The sequence below is a fragment of the Chamaea fasciata genome, unplaced genomic scaffold, assembly GCF_029207755.1.
Source record: "Chamaea fasciata isolate MVZ Bird 193981 ecotype frontalis unplaced genomic scaffold, bChaFas1.0.hap1 SCAF_2, whole genome shotgun sequence".
NCBI classification, from domain to species: domain Eukaryota; kingdom Metazoa; phylum Chordata; class Aves; order Passeriformes; family Sylviidae; genus Chamaea; species Chamaea fasciata.
The window spans coordinates 68,285,611-68,309,515 of NW_027094087.1; the positions used below are offsets into that span (position 1 = coordinate 68,285,611).

At 40.8% G+C, this 23,905-nt stretch overlaps 1 protein-coding gene across 3 annotated transcripts in view; it reads right to left on the reverse strand.

Moving 5' to 3' along the window:
* Positions 1–2,708, reverse strand: part of RBM26 (RNA binding motif protein 26) — a 49,828-nt gene extending 47,120 nt beyond the window's left edge. For 2 of the 3 annotated variants that reach the window (XM_066176339.1, XM_066176338.1), the window contains exon 1: positions 2,522–2,708. In XM_066176339.1, coding sequence (XP_066032436.1) covers positions 2,522–2,592 — 71 coding nt within the window. In that variant the 5' untranslated portion in view covers positions 2,593–2,708. The remainder of the gene's footprint in view (positions 1–2,521) is intronic. The other variant, XM_066176340.1, reaches the window with a different exon arrangement.
* Between the last annotated feature and the right edge of the window lie 21,197 nt (positions 2,709–23,905).

Genomic DNA, 23,905 nt, shown 5'->3' on the forward strand with positions numbered 1-23,905 from the left:
TGTTTCATTATGTTAACAATGTCAGTATTTTTAGAACTTTTTAAAGATAAAATGAGACATTTTTTTGTGGCTATTGCTATATTTTAATTCTGAAACATTAGGCTTCATAAGTATGCGCATTATGGCCTTTGGAGTATGTTATACATCCTGATGAAAAAAATGCTAGTTCCTTGGAAAAGGCAACTTGGAAAGTGCAGCAGGTTCTAACTACTCAGCTCCAGGTAACCAGCACATAAATACAGATCTAGATCTATAGATCTATGGTTATATAAAATTTATGTTTCTTCTTAAATGCACTTCTGCCCTTAAAATCACCAAGACATCACCTCAGCTCCCTAATACAGTGGGGCCTTTCTTAGTGTCCTTAGGAGATTAAACCTGCAGCTAAAGGTTTCTGAAAGAGCCACTAGACAAAAATACTTGGCACTTCTGTCTCACTAACAGGAAAAGACAAGTCAAAAATAATTTTTGGTCTACAACAACATGGCAACACCTCCAGCGGATCAGCAGTTAGCACCCCACTGTACTAGAGATGCAACAGTTATTTCTTTAGAAGTGGCTGCACACTGAAATTTTCCTACAGCCACAAGCTCCGGCTGCAGTCATACACCTCAGAGCAGACATGGAAAGCACCTCCAAAAGTATCTGACGGCTGGGAAAGGACAATACATCTCCACCGGTTCTAACTTCTATTCAACAGTGCAGTTACACAGGACAGAAAACTGAATGACAGTCACTGCTGGTTTGTTTCGTCCCAAAGCTAAAACTTCAGAGAACTCATCATCCTCCAGACCATCCCCTCCCTAGCTCTCCAGTTTTCCCAAAGGATAACCACATATGATCTGCTCACACATCACGTTTAACTGTAACCTAACAGATGCAAGCTGGTCTTCTCAGTGAAAAAAGGCAGAAAACTGCACTGATCACGACAGCTGAAAATCTCAATTTCACCCTTTAACTGCTGACTATTGCTAAGAGCTCATGGTTTAATATGCAAACAAAGAGACATGGACCACCCCGAGTCTGTTCCAAGCCTCTTAACCAGCACATTCTAAAATAGGGACATTAAACTGCTGATTGCCATGAACAAAATATTCATACAAGAAAGTACCTAGAGACTAATAGTGAGCATTATACAGCAGAGAACTGGGGAAATCTATCACCCCAGAACACAACATATTGCATTATACTGATCCAAGAGAAAAAGTCATTCACCTTCCCCAAACTACAGCTTTTTTCCCTCCAAAACAAAAATCTTAAACGTCAAACCTTTTGTAATGGAGACACCCAATGCAATTTGCAGAAGGCCTAATTCAAAGTCCACAGAAAGTAAATTCATAGTTCATCCAGTGTGGTCTTGATTAGACCCTCTGGATTAGATGGAGTAAAGGAGAACCCCGACCTCCTCCCACCGACTCAAAAAAAAAAAAAAAGAAAAAAAGAAAAAAAAAGAGTCCCAAACAAACAAGTGAAGCTCTCCTAAAAACGTCTCAGCATTTTACAACTTCTTAAAGTTATTTCAGCAAAAGCCCTACAAACTGTATCTGTACATACATATACTTAACTAATGGCTATGGAAGCCGTAAAGCAAATTTTGCCTCCCCTCCATCTGAACTCGCCGAGAGTAAAACCGGCAGTGGGCAAACGCCTCAGCGCAGAAGTTAACACCAGACTGAATTCAGGAGTTCTAGTCCGTTTAACTCAAATCAAAGTCCAGTAATTTAATTCCAGCACGCTGAAATAGTGCTTCAGAATGACAAGAAAAGTGTATGCTTTCATCTGTAGACACCACACTTCCAGAAAATAAACCTTCAAAACTAAGTTCACACTTCAGTTCCATTAAAATACCATTCAGAGAAGGTAGACGCATTTGCAGAAGATCCCCACTTACTCACACGAATGTTATGCTTAGAGGCCACGCAAGTATTCATAAACAGACAAATTATTCTCTGGGGCTCCTACCCCCAAGTCCTCTACTGAGGCAATTTTTATTTGGGGGAAGGGAAACCAGAGAGCGACAAATACTCCAAAAACCAAGAATGGTGTTCAACGAGTCTGCACAAAACGCTATTGGGAAGATCCCGGGATGCCGCAAGCCGCCCCAGAGGCACTGAGCCCTCCGGGAGAAGTCCCCGCACAGGTGGCGGGGCCGTGCCCATCCATCACCGCGGCCTCTCCGGGGCTGAGCGGGGCACGGCCAGCCGCACACGCACACACGGCGTCTCCCGCTCTCCCTGGGCTACAAAGGGAACAGGAACGCGGTCGCTAGGGGGGGAAGCTGCATCCTCCGGAGGGAGACGGTGCTACCTCCTGGCCGAAGACGACGGCGGGAGAGCGCGAGAAGCGGGAGAAGGAGGCAGCCCCTGGCACACGGCGGCCGGGAAGAAGGGCGCCGAGAGGGCATCTCCCGGGACGCCCTCCCGGGACTCGCCAGCACCGCGTTTCCCGCCCCTGCGGACCCCCATCTTCTGCAAGGGGCAGATTTATTTCGAGAGGGTGAGGAAGGGTCGCGGTTACTCACATGGGCTCCAAGGTTTTGCTGAGCCAGGATTTCAGCGCCTCGAAGTTTTCTATGATCATTTTAACCACCATCCAGAGCGGCCCGGGCCCCCCGCCTCCCCGCCAGCAGCAAGAGCAGCAGCAGCAGCAGCCCCGGTGGCGGGGTCCGCGCCGCCCCGCCGGCCGGCACCCCGGCTCCCGCCGCGCCTCCCCGCACCCTCCGCCGCCTCCCGGTTCGGCAGAGGCCGCCCGGTACGGGCCGGAGGCCCAGCGACACGGAGGGGGCGGAACCAATCGAGCAGCGGCTGCTTCCCGCGGGCCCCGCTCTCGCCGGTCGTCTGCCGAGGAGCGCGTCCCGGGGGCTGCGCGGGTTCCCCCCGGCGGAGGGTGGCGCGGCCGGTGCGGCGGCGGCGCGGTCCGGGACGGGCGGCCCCCCCGCCGCCTAAGCCGCAGCGCCCGACGGAGAGAGCGCCCGAGTGAGCGGGTAAGATGGCGGCGCCCCGCTGTCGCGAGAGCCCAGAGTCTCGCGAGGCCCGGGGCGCGCGGGGGCTGCCGGGAGGCGGGGCAGCCGCGGGGCGGGGGCGGGGGCGGCGGGGGGAGGGGGGGGGGGGGGGGGTGTCTGTGGGGCGGCCCGGGGAGTGCTCAGAGTCCGCGGGTTCGCTGGTGCTGCGGCTGGATGGAACAGTGCTCTAAGGACAAAAGAAATACCGTTGTGTATTCCCGACTGGTGTTTGAAATGCGCATGTACTTGTTTCCTGGAAACGCCGATAGCCATATCCAATATGATCACAGAATCATAGAAGGGGTGAGGTTGGAAGGGACCACATTGGGTCACCTGTCCCAGACTTCCTGCTCTGGCAGGGTCATCCTAGAGCACACTGAACTGGGTTGGTTGAGATCGTTCTTGAATAACTCCCTTGAGGGAAACAACCTTTCTGGACAATCCCTTCTTGTGCACGGTCACCTATGCAATCAAGAAGTTCTTCCTCAGATTCAGGTGGAGCTTCCTGTGCATCAGTTTCTGCCTACTGCCTCTTGTCCTATTGCTCATCATCACCGAAGAGAGCCTGGCTCCGTGCTTCTGGCACCCTCCCTTCAGATAATTATTGATGAGATCCCCTTCAATTGTCTCCTTTTGAGATTGAACAGGCCCAGCTCCCTGAGCCCTTCCTCGTAAGAGAACTGCTCCAGCCCCTTAACCATCTCCATAGCATCTGAAACTGCTCCAGGAGCTCCATGTCTCTCTTGTACTGCGGAGCCCAGAACTGGACACAGCACTTCAGATGTGGCCTCGCCAGGGCTGAGCAGAGGGGCAGAATCATCTCCCACAACCTGCTGGCAATGCTTTTCCAGGATGCCATTGGCCGCCTTGGCCACCAGGGCACACTGCTGGCTCGTGGACAACTTGCTGTCCATCAGGACCCCCAGCCCCTTCTCCGCAGGGTTGCCTTCCAGCACTTCACCCCCAGTCTGTACTGGTGCCCGGAGTTATTCCGTGTAGCAAGGCAACTGAACACAGTTGGCGCCGGTCTCCGGCCTCCCACCAGCGGAGAGCACCCCCCGACCTCCCGGGCAATAAGGGAGATGCTGCAATAAGGAACCACAGGAACCACACCCTGGAGGGGGAGGAAGCGAGGCACAGCCGCTACTCCCTCGGCTCGCCACACGCAAACTCCCATAAATGTTTGCAACCGACAAGAACAGGGAAAACATTTTATGTATACATACATACATACATATATATATAATTTCTTTAAAGAAGGGATGGGACCAAAAAATAAGTGTTTGAAAACATGGGAGTTGGCAGCAAAGTTCCATGAGTTCCTTCCGCGGGGGTCCCAGCTCCTCAGGGTGCATCTGGCGGGGGGGAGCCCAGCCCATGCCGCTGCTCGGAGATCTCCATGGACAGCGGCGGAGGGAGCACATGGGACGGCCCCCTGCAAACCTGTACTCACCAGCGTGGCCCCTTCCCATGAAAAGTTAGGTACGTGCTGCTTTCTCTGGTGCCCGGGGTCAACCGAGCACTGAAAAAATGTCCCCGGTCGATATCCCTCAAGTCGGATTGATCTGCGCTTTCGAAAGATCTGCATCCCACCTGAGCTCCCGAGCCAGGCGTTCTGCACAGGCAGCGCACAAAGGCAAATGTCCCATGGAAATCACTCACTCTGCCATTCTCGGGGTGACTCCTGAGCTGCCTGCCTGGTGTTCTCAGAGGGAGAGAACTGCAGATAATTCACTGTCACCGAGACAGCTGAATGAGAGCTGGAGGAGGCTAAGGCTGCCTGCACACAATTATTTGTGACTTGATTATCATCCTTGGGAGTTTGTTGAAGACTGGAGAGTGTGTCAAGCGAACCAAATAAGCTGCCAGTTTAGTGAGTACTTTCGGGAGGACTTCCCAATTACAAGATATACTTTGGTTTCCCTGCACAGTGGAGAATGAGCAACACATCCTGTCAGCAGGCAGAAAATCACCAGAGCCTGAAATTTTTTGGAGACTGTTCTATAAACATATAGAAGTCCTCAACTCACAGTCACCAACTCGTAGGTTAACTCCCCATGAACACGTAAAAAAGGTCACTAACCTTGGGGTTCTGATGGGTCTCTGAAGGGACAGGCACATAGAGATTAGGCATTGTGATAAGAATCTTAATTTTGTTTCAGATCTGTCCCTCAATTCTTTGCAAAAGCCAGTGTCTAATGAAAATAATTTAGACAAGCACTTCAACTGCCTTTGATCCTTGTATATACAACAGGCATCAAAAAAACACAGCTTCTAAGGCTTCCCCACATAAATGAATGGATATAATCACAGTAGCAACTTTTCTGATATTTCATTTTCTAAACTGCTTTTGTAGCCTTTTGGAAGCACAATGCTGTTAGTAAATTAGTGACCACGAAAAGGTTCTCACAAATACATTTTATCACTGGACAAGGCTTGTCTGCATGAGGTAGTTTTTGAACGTTTCTGTGTTTATAGAACTGTATTGTTATCAGACTTCTGTGGTGATATTCAGAGTAACTGTAATAAATAAATAAATAAATAAATAAATAAGTGCTGACATTCCTAGTTCTAGAGTTTGCAGACTTGAAATCTTAAAAGCCTCATAAATATTTACATCCCACACCTTCAGAAGTGACTGCAAGGTTCTGTAGCATCTTTTGGGCAATGTTCATTTCATTTCACAGCTGGAATTACAGGAGAACAAAATAAAACTATTTATTAGATCAGAGGAAATGGTTTCCTTTGAAATATAAAGTGTCTTCTATATATAAGGTTGTTTTTATTTAAGATGCAATACCTTTAGGATCTTAATAGCAATTTTTAAAATATACACAAACAAAAAAGGAATAGTTTTTACTTAAGCTTCATTCACATGTGAAATCACTAACTAAAATAAAAATCATAAAGATTGCGTTTCATTTAAGGCAACATAAGAACCTGTACAAAGGGTCAAAGTAATAATTAACTTCTACAGTGTCATAATTCTGTAAGACAAATAAGCGGATTTGTTCTCCTGTAGCTGTTCAATATAAGATTCACAAACTGTTAAAGGGGAAAAATACCCCATACCCTAAATTTCATCCCTACCTGTACAAAAAAGCCCCGAAGGGGATAACGAGGAAAAAAGAACACTCTGAACAGCTGTCCTTAGGTTTCAACAATTTAATGCTTTCATTTAAGAAATCCATTACAGCTGATACATGATAGTGACATTCTGTATCATGTATATGACCTAGGGGTGCCAAACATTTAATAGGATCTAAGCAGCTAAATAATAATTTCAAGACTTTGGAAATGGACACATATTGTCAATTTTGACATAAATTGACATATTCTGTGGATTCATATAAATGTTACATTTTAACACCAATAAACGCAAAATATAACTAGGCTGTTATGAAAATAAAGTAATACAAATCTAGTTCTTTTACTTATGCATCGTAGACCCCTAACAGCCCTTTTGGCTTATGAAACCTTTGTTAAGTTCTTCAGAGTAGTATAGATGTTTTCGGGTATAATAACTCCCAAAGTTCATAGGTTTGATGTGCACTTAGTTTGCAGTAATCTTATCTAACACAATGTTGTGACCTTTGATGCCTAAAAACAATGGGTTGTATTTATTCACATTTTTATTGGATCACCTGCTAACATGAGGGCTGAATGTGGCCAGTGAAGTTGAGAGAGATCAGTCCTTCCTGACATTTCTTGATATTTTATTTTTGCTGACTCCTCTCCAAAACCATCGAACTTGTGCTCATAAGCAATCTTTGTCAATGTGTAAAGCTGCAGGTTTTAAGTGTTAAAGATTTTTCTTTGAAAGCTGACATTTTCTTAACTGTCCATAGATGTCTTTTTAACTCAGATTTGTCCTCCCCCATTTTTTTTTTTTAATATAAAAAGCAGCTGTAAAAGAGAATAACTTTTAGGTACATCATCCATCTTTTTGCCAAACCTATAATACCTTCATTAGTCCCTGTTTCTGTCATATAGGGGAAAAAAAAAAAAAAAAAAACCCACGGTAATTCTCCTTCTTTTTTATTTGTTTGGTTGTTTTGGTTTGACTTGGGTTTTTTTTGTTTTTTAATTGAGTTTAATTTTCTTTTGAAGACAAGCCAGACTGGTTTATATCATTAAAAAATTCTTCAATCTATCTTCTAACACTTCACCTTTTTATTTAGGAAAATGCAGTTGCATTTGCAATTGTATTTAAACATTCATGCCTGACTGGAGATTTTCTTCTAGTATTAAATGTGATTCTAGTTTTGCATAGCAGGTATAACACACCAGACTTGGGGCTTCTAGTGTCTCCCAGAAAAAGCATTTCAGCATTATAGACCTCAGGTGTATCAGAGTGGATGACCTAGAGGTCAAGGGTTCCATATTCCTGCAGTTTATCATAGCTCCTAGCATCAACACACAGGCTAAAAAAGCAAGGCTGCTGAAACTGGATAGCATCAGGATGGGTTGATGAAATTAAACCATTTTGTATGTTGTTCAGATTGTTAGTTTGTACTGTCATTGAGTTTTGGGGCACGCCATTAATTGCAATCTAGACATGTATCTGTACGGGTACTGCCTTTACTCTGTGTAAAAGGGTCAAAGGATATTCCTCCTGATGCTCGTCGTCTATAGTGAGTTTCATTTCAGGAGGCGTCAATATGAGTTTTGAGAATCATATCACAGAATTGATCCAGACCTGAAGACTCCCCCTTCCATCCTTCACAAATAGCAAATGCTTATCTGTTCTTAAGCATCTGAAAGCTGAGGCATTTTGCCTTTTCCCGTGAATACACCTACTGGTGCTTCCACAGGTATAACAAAACAGGTCAGCTTTGTAATACTCTTACTTGATTGTGGTCCAAAAAGATCATTGTTTATAGGAATGTTTAGTTCTTTGCTTTTTTTTACTATTGACTTCTGCATAGTGAATTTAACAGACGAGAGTCATTGCTACTTTAAAAGCAGGGCCTGTAGAAGCTCTCAGAGCAGATGGTCTTTAAGATGTAAATGCCTTCATCTAACCTTGAAACCAAAAATTTAATTATTAAATAAACTCTGGACATTAGACAACTTCCTTGTCCATGGTCTTTCTACACAACAGCCCTAAACTTTGGGATTATTTATCTCTCTTGCTTTCTCTTGCTGCAGGAAGCAGATAGGTGACATAGCTGGAGAAAAAGGATCTGCATGGCTCTACTGAGAAGGGAAGGACTCCACAGGTGCCTTCCAACCTAAACCACCCTAAAATTCTATGGAAGGCTTTGTGCAGAGTGTCCCAGAGCCACAACTGTTTGAAGTATTTGTAGCTGGTGCATGTAGCACTTAGCTTGAAATTGCAAGTCACAGAATACAGCATTGCATTTTTGAACTGACCTAACAGTTGTTCAGCAGGTTTTCTTGAAAGCCAAGGTTGCAACAAATTGCTACCATCAGAAGTCAAACCTCCAAATTCTGCGGTTTAAATTATTGTTTAAATACAGAGACTGGAAGTGGGATATTTCGTAGATATTTAGCAGAATACATCACGCTTCTGAAGTCACACTGTGCTAAGTGTGGGTTGTAAATCTCTAAATGGCCTTGTGTTTTGAAAAGCAGGAAGTGTTGTTTTGTAAGTCAAGATGTTGTTTTAGAACCTCATTAGTTTATAGTAATGTAGGGATTGCTTGTTGTGGACTTGCTCGTTAACTTGTACCAGCAGAGATGCAGGATTGCTCCACTTTGCCAATGGCAGCAAAATTAAGCTTAACTGCTGCTTGGGCCTATGGGAAGGATGACTGAAAAAGGGGCCAGGATGTAATTATTACCTCCTTCCTTTTCTTCCCAAGTTGCAGAGTAGCAAGGAAGAAAAGATACAGCTCATAATTCTGCCGCTATGACACCAGCCATCAGATTTTCTTCCAGAAATCTTCTTAAGGGAGTCTCAAGCTACTGTGTCATTGTGGTTTGCACAAGCAAATGATTATGGGGCAGAGCCACACCCGAATTTATGCCTGCATGTGGGATAAGAGACTGCCCACATTCCCCAGTTCCCCTGGGCAGACTGCTGTGAAGGAGGGGTTGAGGCTGAAGGCAACTGTGATGCTGGTGATGGTGCAGCAGTTTCAGCTGTCATGTGATGAAGAACACATGCTGTGGTTGGGATTTACTGCGAGGGAAGAGAGGCTGCATCCCTGGTAATTAACTTGGTCCATCCCAGGTGTTATTTTCAAAGTTCTGTCTACGGTGTGTCTTAGACACCTTCTAATGTTCTGCTTCAGTTTTGAGTCACACTATGCAGTATGTGGACAGTTGATTCCTGGAGTGGCAGATTGTCACTTAGTACTATCTAGTGTATTTTGCTTTGCAAATCTTGTGGGGGAAAAAAAAAAAAAAAAAAAAAAAAAAAAAAAAAAAAAAAAAGGTGTCCTTTCCATTTCAGAGGTTAATAATACAAAAAATGTAGGAGGAAGCAGGCAGGATCTTTATTCTGTCCTTCCTGCTACCCCTCATGCCCAGCTCACCTTCCTATTAAATTCAACAAGAGTAGACGAAAATAGTTTTTCCGAGTTTTTGTGTAGAGTACATCATGCTGGAGAGAAGGCATTCGTGAGCCACAGTGTGAACCTTGCTGCCTCTGAGATGGCTCAGCTGTCTAAGATCATAATAAATGAAAAAGTAATCTCAAGTGCCAGAATGTACTTACGTACTGTATCCATTTATTGTGAAACCACTAATTTATTTTTAATTATAAATAAAGACATTTTTTCAGTTAAGACTGAAATAACCAGGCATTATTGAAGACTGCTGAGAAGCCACGTGACTAATCCAGCAACGGTGGCTTCATCCCACAGATATAAGAGCTCTGTGTTGAATGTGGTAGAACCACTGAAAGAATTTTAATGGATACCTTCTGTCATATTTGAGGTGGAAGTTGTATTGTTCACAGCACTTGTTCTTCTTCATAGTAGATGATACATAATCATGCATGGTGATGCAATAAAGTCTATGAGTTCTTCCTATAGAAATATACAAATTGCTCCTGAGAGGATGAAGCTGCCTACTTTTTATTACTGGTACTGTTTGGTTCTGGGGGGCTACTGGGCTTACAACAACGCAACTAAAAAGAATGAAATTTTAGCATTAAAAAAAGGTTATTTAAATCTTCTTTGTGAAAGATTTATTAGATAAACTATTATTTTAAAGATTTCAGATTGCCCACCATAGAGATCAGGATGTCTGTAACTAACTATACTTAAAAATTACCTGCAGTATTATAGGTATTGAGAAAAATGCTGTTGTCCCTTGTGCAAGGCATTTATATATTTTTAAATTGTCAGATCTTGGAAAAAAACTTTCAGGAAGCTTGGAAATAAAGTATTTTTTAAATAATTTTAATTTCCATTTGGAGCAACTTTTAATTTTTTTCATTGAGGAAGCTGAAACAGTGCAGTGCTTCACATTTTTGTTCTTTCTGTTGTGCACAGGCTTCAGCTCTGACCTTATCCTGGTTAGGGTTTGCCCAGGTCACTGTTGCTGCAGAGCCAGGAGAGGGAGCACAGACGTTGCCGCTTCTTGGTCATGCTTTTAGAGGCAACTTGGATTATTTCCAGAGGAAAATCACCAAACTGGTTTTAAGAGGAGCCATTGTGGGATCCTCTTTTTCTGCTCTCTTTTTTCTTTTTCTTTTTTCTTTTTTTTTTTTTTTTTGTGTCTCAAATTTTTGAATAACATTTAACTAGGGAAATTAAAAACTGGACATTTTCATCCTATAAAGCAAAAAAATGTCCTGTAAAGAAAAAACAAACAAAAAAAAAAACCCACAACAAAAAACCCCCTGCAATTTAATGAATGGCTGGTATAGTATTTTAACATTTTACAAATTTTTAAGGGGTATTTTTGCATTTTCTTCTGCAGACACTGAGGAAGGTGAAGTTTACTAGAATCCAAATATAGGAAAAAAACTTGATTCACTGCAGTCTAAAATTAGAAAGTGTCTTTCAGTGTGTTTTCATGCTTTTAGTCTAACTTCAAATCAAATATGTTTCCTCAGTAATTTTCAGGTATTAAAAACATTATTTTAAAGACACAAGGGGTACAAAAATTCTCTCCAACTTTTTAATAGCAATTGTTAGAACTTCCCATATCTCACTTCTGTCATAATTGCCTCGATTTCTCAGTTAAAATTTCTCATAGCACTTAGATATTCCTGACTTTAGAGAGAAAACCATCTGAAAGTACCTTGTTTCACCCTGATAATATTTCTACTACATAATCAATTGATATAGGATCGTTGCATTTCTTTCCTATAGCAGTCTTGGGTGAAGCTTTTATAAGGATTCCCTGAATAAAATAAATATGTATAATCTGTGAGATGGCTTTGTAGTACTGAAAAAATATTCACTCATGTCTTTGGTTTGTGGTCTGGGTCCAAAGAGCATTGACAGCATTACAAGGTGGACAGCTTACAAATCAGGCAACGCCTAAATGAAGGTTGCCAGTTGTCCTGATGGCCAGCTCTGTCATTCAGGGCCACAGACTCTCTATCCCAGGTCCTCAAGGAGCAAGAGGCTGGCTTCTCGCTCACACTGTACAAGGCAACATGTCGGGTCACTTCACATGTGTCTCCCCATGGCTCCTTTTATACTCAACAGATAAGACCAAATCCTCTTATCTGTGTTATAGAGGACTCGTAGAAGTGGTGGTAGGTGTAGTAATACAAATGATAATCACCTGGCCACACAGATCACAAAATGGTGGAGTTAAAATTTGCAGTGTAATGAGAAAAAAGGTCAGTGAAGTCACCGGCCTGGACTAGAAGAGGGCAAGCCTTAAGTTGCTGAGGGAGCCAGTTTACTCTGCCCTGCCTTTTGAGGACTTAAGGCTTTCTGTGAGGTCAGTTTTGAAGCACCACCTTCTGCAAGCCTAGGAGCAGGCAATGCCACGGTATTGTAAGTCAGCAAGTGGGACAGTAGACCATTTTAGCTGAACCGGGAGCTCCTTTTGCCACTGGGGTGGAAGAAGAAATTGTATGTTCTCTGGAAGCAAGATCAGCTTTTGCAGGAAGATTAAACACAAATAGGCAAAGAGTTGAAACTGGTCAGTGTTGTGTCAAGACAACAAAAAGGGCTTTTAAAAGTATGTTCATAGCAAGAAGAGGTTTAAGGAAAATACTTAACCAATACCTGATGAAGCTGATCACCTGACAAATGGTGATAAAGAAAAGGCAGAGGCATTGAATGCTTTTTTTGAGTCAGTCTTTAGTATTATTGATAATTACTGATATTACTTGGGGTGCTAAGTCTCTGAGTCACAGGGCTTCAGGAATTGTGGTTCTCCATTTGTGGACACCAGAATTTTAAGGGACCAGCTGTATCAGCAGAGTGTTCTCAAGTTCATGGGGCCTAATGGGATTCATCCCAGAGTTCTGAAGGTGCTGGTACATGTTATGGCAGGACCTCTCTTCACCATCTACCAAAGGTCTTGGATGTCTGGGGAGGAAATTGACTGGAAATTGGCCAGTGATATTCCCATCAACAAAACGAGCAAGAGAGGACCCAGGAAATCGGAGGCATTTTATTCTACCCTCAGTTTCTGTAAAAAACACTGTAGAAGATTGTACTGTGTACTACTGAAAGGCATTTGAAGAATAATGTAATCATCAGTCACAGTCTACATGGGCTCACAAAGAGAAATTCCTATTTAACTATAATTTTATATTGTTCTATGACAAGGTCATCCACCTCATGGATAAAGAGAATGCAGTGGATGTAGAGTTCTAGAGTTTAGTAAGGCTTTGGATAGTGTCCCACACAGCATCGTTCTGGACAAGTTGTACAATTGTGGGATGAGCAGTACACGGTGCACTGAGTGAAGAACTGAATGACAGGGCCCAAAACATTGTAGTGAATGGGGAGTATAGCAATACAAAGTAAATTAAGATTTCCCATTTTTAACACCTTTTCCAGAGTATGTTTACATTTTCTTCTGCAGCCTCTGAGGAAGGTAAAGCTAGGTAAAGCTTGTCAAAATGGATGAAGCTTATCAGAATTGATGAATCACCGTGGATGAAGGGAAGACAGTTATATTAAATGCTGATACAACAAGAACACAGAATTTTCTCAGAAGCTAATCTGAAACTGGACTGCATCCTTGAATAATCAATAAGTATGAAAGGATTTTCTACCTGCTGCTTATGTAAAGGTCTGAAGGATTTTCAGGTATATTTTTATATAAAAGGTGCAGCACTTTGATATAAGAAAACTAGTTTTGTGTGAAGTTTTTTTGTTGGTTTTATTTGGGGCTTTTTTCCCTTTAGGAAAGGAAGAAGATGACGACCACTATTTTAACAGTTCCGTAAAACACTCCGACCTGGTCCACAATGGTTTTTTCCTCCATCTAACTTCTGATTCTTAGCTAAAAGCCTTTTTTTCTTACCTATTCCCATTTGGCAGCATCGACTCATCATGTGTATCTGTCCAGCGGTGACAGAAAAACATCTCTTCCAAAAAGTCTCCTCTTTTCCCGCTAGAGGGAGGGCTCTCCCAAAATACTCATGGGAGACGGTTCCCCTGAGACTCTCCTACTCCAAACAAACCTTTTTAGGAATGTTTTCGTCTAACGGTAAGGGCTATCCTGCAATGAAATGATATGTAATGAAATATAATTAAATAAAATTTTAGTCGGGTTAAAAAAAAAAAGCTGGATACTGGTGTTTGCTCTTCTTCCTCGTTTTGTTTTGTTTTGTTTTGTTTTGTTTTGTTTTGTTTTGTTTTGTTTTGTTTTGTTTTGTTTTGTTTTGTTTTGTTTTGTTTTGTTTTGTTTTGTTTTGTTATGTAGGTACTTATTTGTTGGGGTTTAATTTAGAAAAAACCCCAATCCTATGCACATTCTGAGGAGGAGTGAAGCTGACAGAATTTTAGATATATAATTCTTGGAAATGTAAGAATAAACAGAATTTGTACACAAGTATTTGTATCTTCATTATCAGCCATATTAGTATGTCCACAAAATTGTTGGCTCAATACACCTTGACTGTATTACAGATCTGAAGCCAAGCACTTGCACCAGCACTCAGTAAATATGTTGTTCAACTAAAAATAGAAATTACTGTCACCAGCAAAGGGTATCCATGTGGGAATGATATATGCTATAAATATACTAAGATACATGTGGATTAGTTTAATCTAATGAAGTATATGTAAACAAACCAATGGACATAGCTTTGAATAGAGGAAGTAGGATGAAAAGAAAAGGAATTTCAGGGAAATTGTTAAGTCCTTAATATTATGCCTTGATTAAAACAAGCAAGAAAAAACCAACAAGAATCTTTCTTGCTCGTTGAGCAACTATTACAATAAGAACTTGTACATGACTATCCCTACATAAGTCAATCAATTTTAAGAAGAATTTGGACTGTAATGGGATTTCTTCTATATTTATCTTACATCTTCAAATATCAGCCTGTGGTTTCTAGTATTTAAATTTTCCATCTGTGATACTTGAAGGGGGACGGATATTCAGAGGGTGATTGCTTAGTTTTCTAAATATGGCATTTTATCTAAACCAGGCACATTTATAATTCAGGTGAGGTTCCCAAGTATTTTAAAATTTAGGCCATAGAGATATGGGAACATTTTATAAAGAATAATTTATTTGTTTTCTATATCCTTTTTATGTTTCCATGTTGATCTGTAATCAGGAAATCACGGTTAGAAATCACTTTGATATTCATGGTGAGGAATGCATGCAGTGCTGGTAGGTTGAGGTGCAGCTGCAGTTTGAGCTGTGGGTTGAGCTCTGGGTGTTGGTGCCCCAGCCAAGGGGCTGTGAACTGCTGACCCTTTGCAGAACAAAGGGCACAGGGACCTGTGGCCCGGCCAGGTGACCGGGCACTCAGGGACACGGCAGGAGCTGAGGACTCATCTAGAAGACCCCAGACTTTACCACGCACAGACTGTGAGGGTATGAAAGCCCAGGGAGTCCTTTGTTCAGGGTCTGTCCTCAGAGGCACCAGCTTGGCCTGTTATTCTGTGATTGCACCATGATTAAATTATTTTAGGGGTCCAGAAGTCTGAGATTCTGCTACGGAAATCCGAGGGTTGAGCCAGTATGGAAACCTGCCTGACTGTGTGATAGTGGGGTGTGTAGGGTGTCAAGACAGGCAGCTGTCAGCTCGCTGAAGCTGCCCACTGTGACGGGACCTCGGTTCCAGCAGTGACAGTCTCTGGCGGCAGGAGTGTGACAGCCAGAGTGTCTCCTGAATGGTCAGACAGGGAAGTTTCCTTAATGTTCAAACAGCTTTGGCAAAAATCACACATGAAATTATATCAGAAGTTTTAAAAATATTGATAATAATGCAGTCACAGGTTACAACAGAACTTCTACAAAAATAATTCCTTTAAATTTATTTGCAATGAAACATAGATACAGACATATAGAAAGGGATATCTTTCAGCTCTAGAATCTGACTCCTGTCAACATTTATTACAATCCTGCTGGTTTAAAAAACAGTGGTCTTCACTATTTATTCAAGAGGTTGTTGAAAGCCTGTGGATAGATACCATGCCAAATTAGGAGAAAGTAAGAGGAAGACCCAGCTCTGCTGACTGAGGAGGTCTCAGCTAAGCCATGCGAGGAAAATACCAGATGGTTTTGAAGTACAGCCAGATTTAAGTGGGTTAAATTAATTCATGTATGGCCCCATTAAAGTCAATTTTTATATGGAGTCAATGGGCAGTTTCAGCTAAGCGCATGAAATTACTTGGGAAGAGAATCTATTTTTTCTTTGGCAAAAGTTATGAAGTTAATAAACTGTAACTTAAGTGGAGTATAGATAATGTCCTCACACATACAAAAACTATTTTAATAAGTGAAATTAAAGAAGTAACATATTAGCATTAAAAAACCCTGCAGACATTTTCTATTGATTTTCTCAATGTTATAGGTCATGATTATTTGGGCTATATATAGCCCAATATCTATGTAGCCAAAATAATCCAATATATATTGGATAATTGTTCTACTACAGGATAATGAACAGGAAGAAGAGACAAAGGACGTTCATATAGTTAGACTATAGAAAAGTTGTTGGCCAGATACACTGTCTACACTTGGCCTTTTTACACTGTAATTCTGGTATCTTGTAGTTGGTAGAGATCTTATTTCTCTGTTATTTTATGATTCTCAAATGCAAGTTTGTGTTTGTGCAAATAGAAAGTAGCTGTGTTCATGCCTGAACATTATCCAAAACATTAGCTACTGATACTTTGAGGCATACACAAAGCAGTAATGTACAAGACCATCATGGGGGAGGAGAGACTAAGTGTTATAAGAAGAGAGTTGGATGAGGAAGAAGGGTTATTTGGTTCATAGCATTGCAAGCATTTCCATGAATATCAGTAGTACAACCTATAATAAAATTATCCATCTGCATCTCCTGGTGCCCAATATAGAGCTGTGACTGCTGCCTGCTTTACAGCTTGACTATGTCAGGAAGTAACAACCCTGGCATACTCTACAAGGCCACTAGGACTGACAGCTGGGAGGGATGGAGAGGCTGGCAGGACAGCAATTCCCATCATCCAAACAAGGGGAAAAGAGGAAGGGTTATAATGGCAACCAGGTCAGCCAGCAATCGGGGCAACTAGACATTTCCATGGGGCTGAAGCAGGTCTAGGGTCAAGGGAAGTCAGATGGGTTTGTGGAGATTGTGTCTGTGACAAGCTATCAAGGTCAGCCACCATCCAGTGACCTCCAGGCAAGCCTGTAGTGGTGAGGCAAATCCAAGGTCATGGTTCTGGTGTAATGGACAAGGGGATAAGAAAAGGATTCTTGCAACATTTCAAAATAATGATATGCTGCATGGTTAGTTTTTTTGCTTTAGTCAGCAAATACTCATGAAATCATCTTGAGTATTTAGACACTGTTGTTGCCAGCAACATGGCCAAATGCTACGTTGCTGTTTTTCTACTTGACTGTTCCTATTTTTTGCAATACCTACAAATTACAGCTGTTGCTGAGAAGTCAGAATGTCAATGCTTAGCAAAAGATTGTAATATAAAAGTTTAAAAGCTAAACAGAAAATAGAAATATTAACCCCATTTTCCAAGTGAGAAGGAGCACTTGGCCAAAGTTATTCAAGAAGACCTAAGCTCTGTTTCACAATTTCTGTGCAAGACATGTCTTCTGTCCATCATTTGTCAGATGAGTGTTCCAGGTTCTCTGTTTATGACTAGCAGTTGTGTATTCCTAGCTGGAAGTGGCCATGACACAGAACTGGAATCAATACTAGGAGATTTCTCTTCTCTGACCAAACTGGAGGAACCATTTTCACCTCTGGAGCAGTGTGTGATCACAATAATGTTTGAACTATGAAACCCAGGAATATTTTCCTGTTTCTCAGGGAAGATGCACAGCTAGCTGCAAGGCACAGGCAGATTGTGGCATCAATTTCTTATTGATTTGTGAGGGAAAGAAAGAGACTAGACAAAAACCAGAGACCTATAGTGCCTCCATGTCTGTTCTGTCTGCGGTTCAAGACTGCACAGCATGACCCCAGCAGGTCAGGCTAGACACAGACGCAGAGACTTACATGGCTGCTTAGATCTTATCCTAAGCAGAAACTCCTTTTGATTTGAGGCTTTCCCTGCCACCACTTAATCCTCAAGTCCCTTATTTTCCCCTATGTTTAGCCCCTTCCTGCTGCACACACTGATTGGTGGACTACACAGAGAATTTATGATGTCCCATCCCCAGGAGAGTTCAAAGCCAGGCTTGATGGGTCTTTGAGAAACATGATCAATGAAAGGCGTCCCTGCGCCCCCTCCCCCTGTCCAGGGAGAGTTGATCCAGATGGTCTTTAAAGGTCCCTTCCAACTCAAAACATTCTACGGTTGTGAAAATATTCATTTTTGGACTGCCTAGTACAGCAAATTGAGGTGAGTTCAGTGGAAAACCATCAGGGTGGTTGAGGCCTGTGAGAAGATGCTGTGGACAGGAGCTTGTTCAGCCTAAGGAAGTCATGGATTTGGGGACACCTATTAGAAGCCTTTACCTAACAATGTGTGTGGGGAGGTGAGCAAGGCAATGAAGCCTTGTTCTTCCCATGGTGAGAAGAGAAGAAATGACAAAGTGAGACAGACTGGACATAAGAAAGATTTTTTTTTCCACACAAGGACAGGCAGGCAGCGAAGCAGGCTGTTCAGGGAGGTTTTGCCATCTCTGGCCTTGAAGATGGTCAAGGGTTGACTGGACACAACATGGATCAACCTAGTCTGACTTCTGTGAGCAAGAGGTTGGACTGGAGACTTACTGAGGTCCTTTGCAGCCTGAATTATGCTGTGTGTTAATGATCTCTCTCTCTGTTAGTCACCTTGGTCTCCCTCTATAATTAACAACATTTATAGGAAATTATTACTTAGACCTATTTATTATGTGTATTTATTTTAACTGAAAGGAATGGCGCTATCCAACTGTTTCTTCACTATGAAGACAGTTCGGACAGCTAACTCAGATGTAATTATCAAGATGTTAAGTGTCCCAAACAAGGTCAGGTAGATCCCATCTGGGTGTATGTGCTCCCTTAAGGAGTTAGATTCCAGGGACGGAAGGAAAGAGGTTATTCCTTTACAGCATTAAAGCAGTTAAAGCACTTGCTCCAAAAACAAGTTATCTGAAATCTGGACTTTGTTCTTCTAATCCTTATATTTTGGTGCAAGGCCTCTTTGATACCAAACTAATAAATGTGTAGAGCATGGAATTTTCTATCTCTCTGTTAATTCGGTGTGATTTTTTTCCTTTTTCCATCTCTGGCCCCTTACACCTTGCAGAAGGCTCTGCTCCTCTCTTCCATGGATGCCTGACTTCTTCCTGAATCAACTACAGGGCCAGCTCTTTTCCTCAGGGAATGGTATGGCTGCTGCTAAACCTAGCTTCTGTTTGCACCAGAGAAATTATAAATAGCTGATTTAGGTGCTTCTGCTGGGACTTTGATTTATGGCAAAGGGACACAGTCTGATTTTTAAACTGAATGATTAGATATCTTTCTTCATGTACTTGGTCAATGGGCTAAAGAAATAACATTCATGGTCCCACACCATCTTGTCCTTTTTACCAGTGTAATAGTAACTCAGCAGGAACTCTTTAATACATTTTGCAGCTTTATGTACAGACATAAAAAACAGTGGCATGTTTATTTATGTTACTAATAAAGTGTTGGCCACAAACAATACAATTAAGTACATCAACAAATTATCATAGGGATAATACTGTTGATTTTTCAAATACTGTTAAAAAAAATCAAATACTGTTGATTTTTCCGCTGAAAACTCTATTCAGGTTATTTGTATGAAAAAGGTCAGTAGTTTTCCATCCGTTTCAATGTATGGATCTACTTTACAGAAGAAAAATATCCCAAAGTTAAGCTTGCTGGAAGTACCCTTGCTATTCTTGCCTATTTTTTATTACAAAGAGCCCATAATTCAATACAGTGTCAATACCACTCTGATTTCTAGGCTTCTCAAAACCATGCCTTTAGCTTAATAATACCCATGGTTTTTCATGCCTTCTTAATGTTCTGTGCTTTATGACCTTTGATTTTTCATGTATATTCATTATACCAAGGCACTTTATGTTGCTTTTCTTCTATCACTTTGCACGTTATTACCGTTTTCCTTTGTGATCCAAGCAACACCATCTTTGTTTGTAATAATTCAAAGCAAGAATGTGATACTACATTTGAAAATGTACATCTTCCTGACACAACTCCTCCTTCTAGGTGGTATATTTTGTCTTCAAACGCTGTGGTACATGTGTGACTGAACCTTGGGAATGTGTATTTCCTTTTGAAGTTTGTTTGCATTGCTAATTCACAACAGGGTGCAAGTCAGGGTTACTGAACACAGAAATAAGGACTAGCTACCATTCTTTTATTTTGGCATCACACTCCTGGACATGTACATTTTGTTTCCATAATTATTGCAAACTGTAAACTTCACACATATTGATAGCTTTATTTTGTAGTATCTAATATAGAAAACTCTAACTTAACCTACTCTTTTTTATTATTGTTACTTTACAACATTAATGGTGTTGCAAGGTCTTCATTGGAACATCCGCTGCACACAGGAATCTTTCTTTTGCTAACATGCCTCAGTTATTTGCCTGAAGGCCACTGCAGAAGAGTCACACTCTTTAGGAATCATAGTTATCAGTCAGTAAAATTAATCACCATTATGTCACCAGAATTTTTCTTTCAAATATTGGCTCTTGATGATGAGTGGCCTAGGACAGATCTTGCTAGCCCAAGTTTACTTTTTTCATGCTGGTGTTGTTATGATTATCCATTTAGGATTAAAAGACTTCTATTCCTCCTTTATATTTTTTTTTTTTTAACAACTGTCATAGGTTAAATAACTGAATGTATTTCCTGTAGACATTTGCAGAAAAAAAAAAAAAGTCAAGATTTACAGGTCAGCCTTCTGTTGTCTTTATTCATGATTTTTATTGAACTCAGTCCAATTATTTATTACAAGCAGTTTCTAGATATGGAACTCTGCAGTTTCTCTTTCCATTGAATTGAACTAGTCAGTACTTTTTTTGTGACTATATGCTGAACAGTCACCTACTTGAATGGCAGAAATTAAAATAAATGTTATTACAATGTGCTTTCATACAAGCCTTCTATGTTTTTCATTTAAGGCCTGATTGTTAAAACTGATATTCATGTCTATTTATTAAAGAAGGTATTGCTCAAATATGCAAGCAACTCTGCCTTTTTAGCATGGCTCACATGTTAAAAAGTATGCTATGCTAGAATAGAAAATGACCCTTGATTAAGACACTGCCACTTGAATGCTTGTGACTATTTCAGAGAGAAAAGATGTTTAGAAGCACAGATTTCAGACTTTCTAAAGACTTGCTAAACAGTAAACTGGAGTAATTAGCTAGATTTTTTTGTGTGTCCATTGATGCCTTGGAAGGCTGACCTGAAAGAGAGACTGGTCAGAGCTAGAGAATAAAGTAGGTATTTATTGAAAGGCCTCCAGGATCCACCTTGGGCAGGACAGGAGCCTGACCAAGGCTGCACCCTTGGTGGACCAAGAATAGTCACAAAAAAATGGCAGCCCAGTCAAGAGTTCTCACACTTTTATAAGTTTTGGTCTCTTTGCACATTGGGGTTTAATTGTCCAATTACAGCTTCAGATTGTGAGGTCTCATCCTTCTTGTTGCTCCCTACAGTCCACCATTGTTTATGCTCTTGGGCCTGAAAGCTGTCCTTGGTTCTCTGCAGAAAAAGGATTTGTTTTGTCTACCTACTCTGTGAAGAGAACTTACTGCCACTTAATATGAGGCTCAGAACTACATCCCTAGGCAGCACAGAATCTGCAAACATGAAAACTGAACTTAAGGCATCACCATGAAGAATAAAAAAACCTCCATACTAGATCATGTTTTTTTAGAAAAACAAATGCTAGTGACTGTGTTTGCCACTTAATATTCCACTTTGTGTTTTGATGAGCCTAAATTTAAAAAAAGGGGTATATCAGAATATGTAACCATTTTTTGCCCTATTTGTAATGCCTTTGTACTTTGCTAAGTGTTACTCTTTTTGTAATTATTACTGTCAGTAACAGTAACATGCATTTTGAGTATTACATAATATTTCAAATGGAATACGGAGTCTCAAAATTCATGTACAGTCCTTTGCACAGCCTACACATGAAGATGAAAAAAATGAGAATCAAGATTTCTGTAGTTCTTATTACAGGAAACATATTCATTAGTCTGATCGACCACAGTATAACCTATAAGGAAGTTTTCAATATAATAAATATAAGTCATGTAACATATGTAAGTTAGATATTTTTATGGATTGGGAAAAATAATCTCTGATTCAGTTCTGCTTATTTCACTAGCAAAATGAAATGATGAATTTTACCCTGCATGTCATCTCAGGGCAAAAAAAAAGAAGGGAAGGGAAGGGAAGGGAAGGGAAGGGAAGGGAAGGGAAGGGAAGGGAAGGGAAGGGAAGGGAAGGGAAGGGAAGGGAAGGGAAGGGAAGGGAAGGGAAGGGAAGGGAAGGGAAGGGAAGGGAAGGGAAGGGAAGGGAAGGGAAGGGAAGGGAAGGGAAGGGAAGGGAAGGGAAGGGAAGGGAAGGGAAGGGAAGGGAAGGGAAGGGAAGGGAAGGGAAGGGAAGGGAAGGGAAGGGAAGGGAAGGGAAGGGAAGGGAAGGGAAGGGAAGGGAAGGGAAGGGAAGGGAAGGGAAGGGAAGGGAAGGGAAGGGAAGGGAAGGGGGAGAAAAGAAAAGAAAAGAAAAGAAAAGAAAAGAAAAGAAAAGAAAAGAAAAGAAAAGAAAAGAAAAGAAAAGAAAAGAAAAGAAAAGAAAAGAAAAGAAAAGAAAAGAAAAGAAAAGAAAAGAAAAGAAAAGAAAAGAAAAGAAAAGAAAAGAAAAGAAAAGAAAAGAAAAGAAAAGAAAAGAAAAAGAAAAGAAAAGAAAAGAAAAGAAAAGAAAAGAAAAGAAAAGAGAAAAGAAAAGAAAAGAAAAGAAAAGAAAAGAAAAGAAAAGAAAAGAAAAGAAAAGAAAAGAAAAGAAAAGAAAAGAAAAGAAAAGAAAAGAAAAGAAAAGAAAAGAAAAGAAAAGAAGAAAAAAGAAAAGAAAAGCTTCTCTGAAGAATGGAGAAAAATATAGTAAATATATTCAGCTCCTTTTCTGTCTGTGTTTGTACAGCTGATGTATTGAGGCAACTCAACTGGAGATGTAAGCACAATAGGCAGCTACTGTAATAATTGTACCAGATGCTTAAAAGCCTCTTCTCAAAGTTTTGTAATTTTTTTTTTCTTTTCTCCAACAGATCCTGGGGCTTTCTCAGTAGGAAGCAGTGCCTTTTTACTTACTTATGGAGGAAATTGATGCATTAATCTTAGCTTTTGTTACTATATAGCTGCTCTCTTACAGTAGAACCCAAAAACATAGTTTCAACATCTCATGTGTAGAAAATTCTTTCCTTAAATCATAACAGAAGTAGACATTCTAGACAAAATACATTTTTTAAATAACAAACCAGGAAGAATAGCAGCTCCTTTTATGAGTCCTTGTAGTTTTCATTCAAATAGAAATCTCCTTAATTAAAATTTGATTTAAAATTATTGAATTCAGTTTGAATCAGCTTTCAGATTGTAGCTGTCAGCTATCACATAATTAGTCACATCCTCATTGCCACTTTATGGGCATGGTAGACTAACATAAGGTAGACCACTTCTCTTTCTGAGGCTTTCTAAATATTAAACAGAATGGATCTCAAAGCAATCTGAGGTCTGAAAGTATACTGTTTTCTTAAAACATGTGATTAGATTATGATACAACTCTTTAATGCCCATTGGATAATGGAATTTTCTTGTTTCTAAGTTTCCTTTCATGCAATCCTGATAGCAGTTCCCTTCTGATTAGTCCTTCTGTCTTCCCATGACACAGCCCCCATCAGTACATCTCATACCACCCACTCCTGTTGGGCAGCGCCTGGAGATATTTGTGGAACTAAGGACATATTTCTGCTTAACAGTGAAACAGAGCAATTCATGAAGATAAATTTGTAAGAGTTGTCTTTGAAAAATTCATGATATTTTGCTTTTCAAAACAAATAACTTTTTTTTTTTTCTAGAAAGCTTAGACAACCATGAAGAGATGCAAATCCTTGTCTAATCTTTCTTCCTTTTTAAACAGCTTTGGTCTTACCATGAGTATCCTTTATTTTTTACTTTTAAACCAGCATCACAATCTTTTTTGTCATTTTCTTTATTGATTTACTATTTTGTGAAAGCTCCAAGTTTCAATGACTCTGTGACAGAGACCAGAAAAAAAATCACAGACACATGGAAAATAACGTGGGGACTGAGTCCCAAGAACTATGTATACCAGTTTTTTTT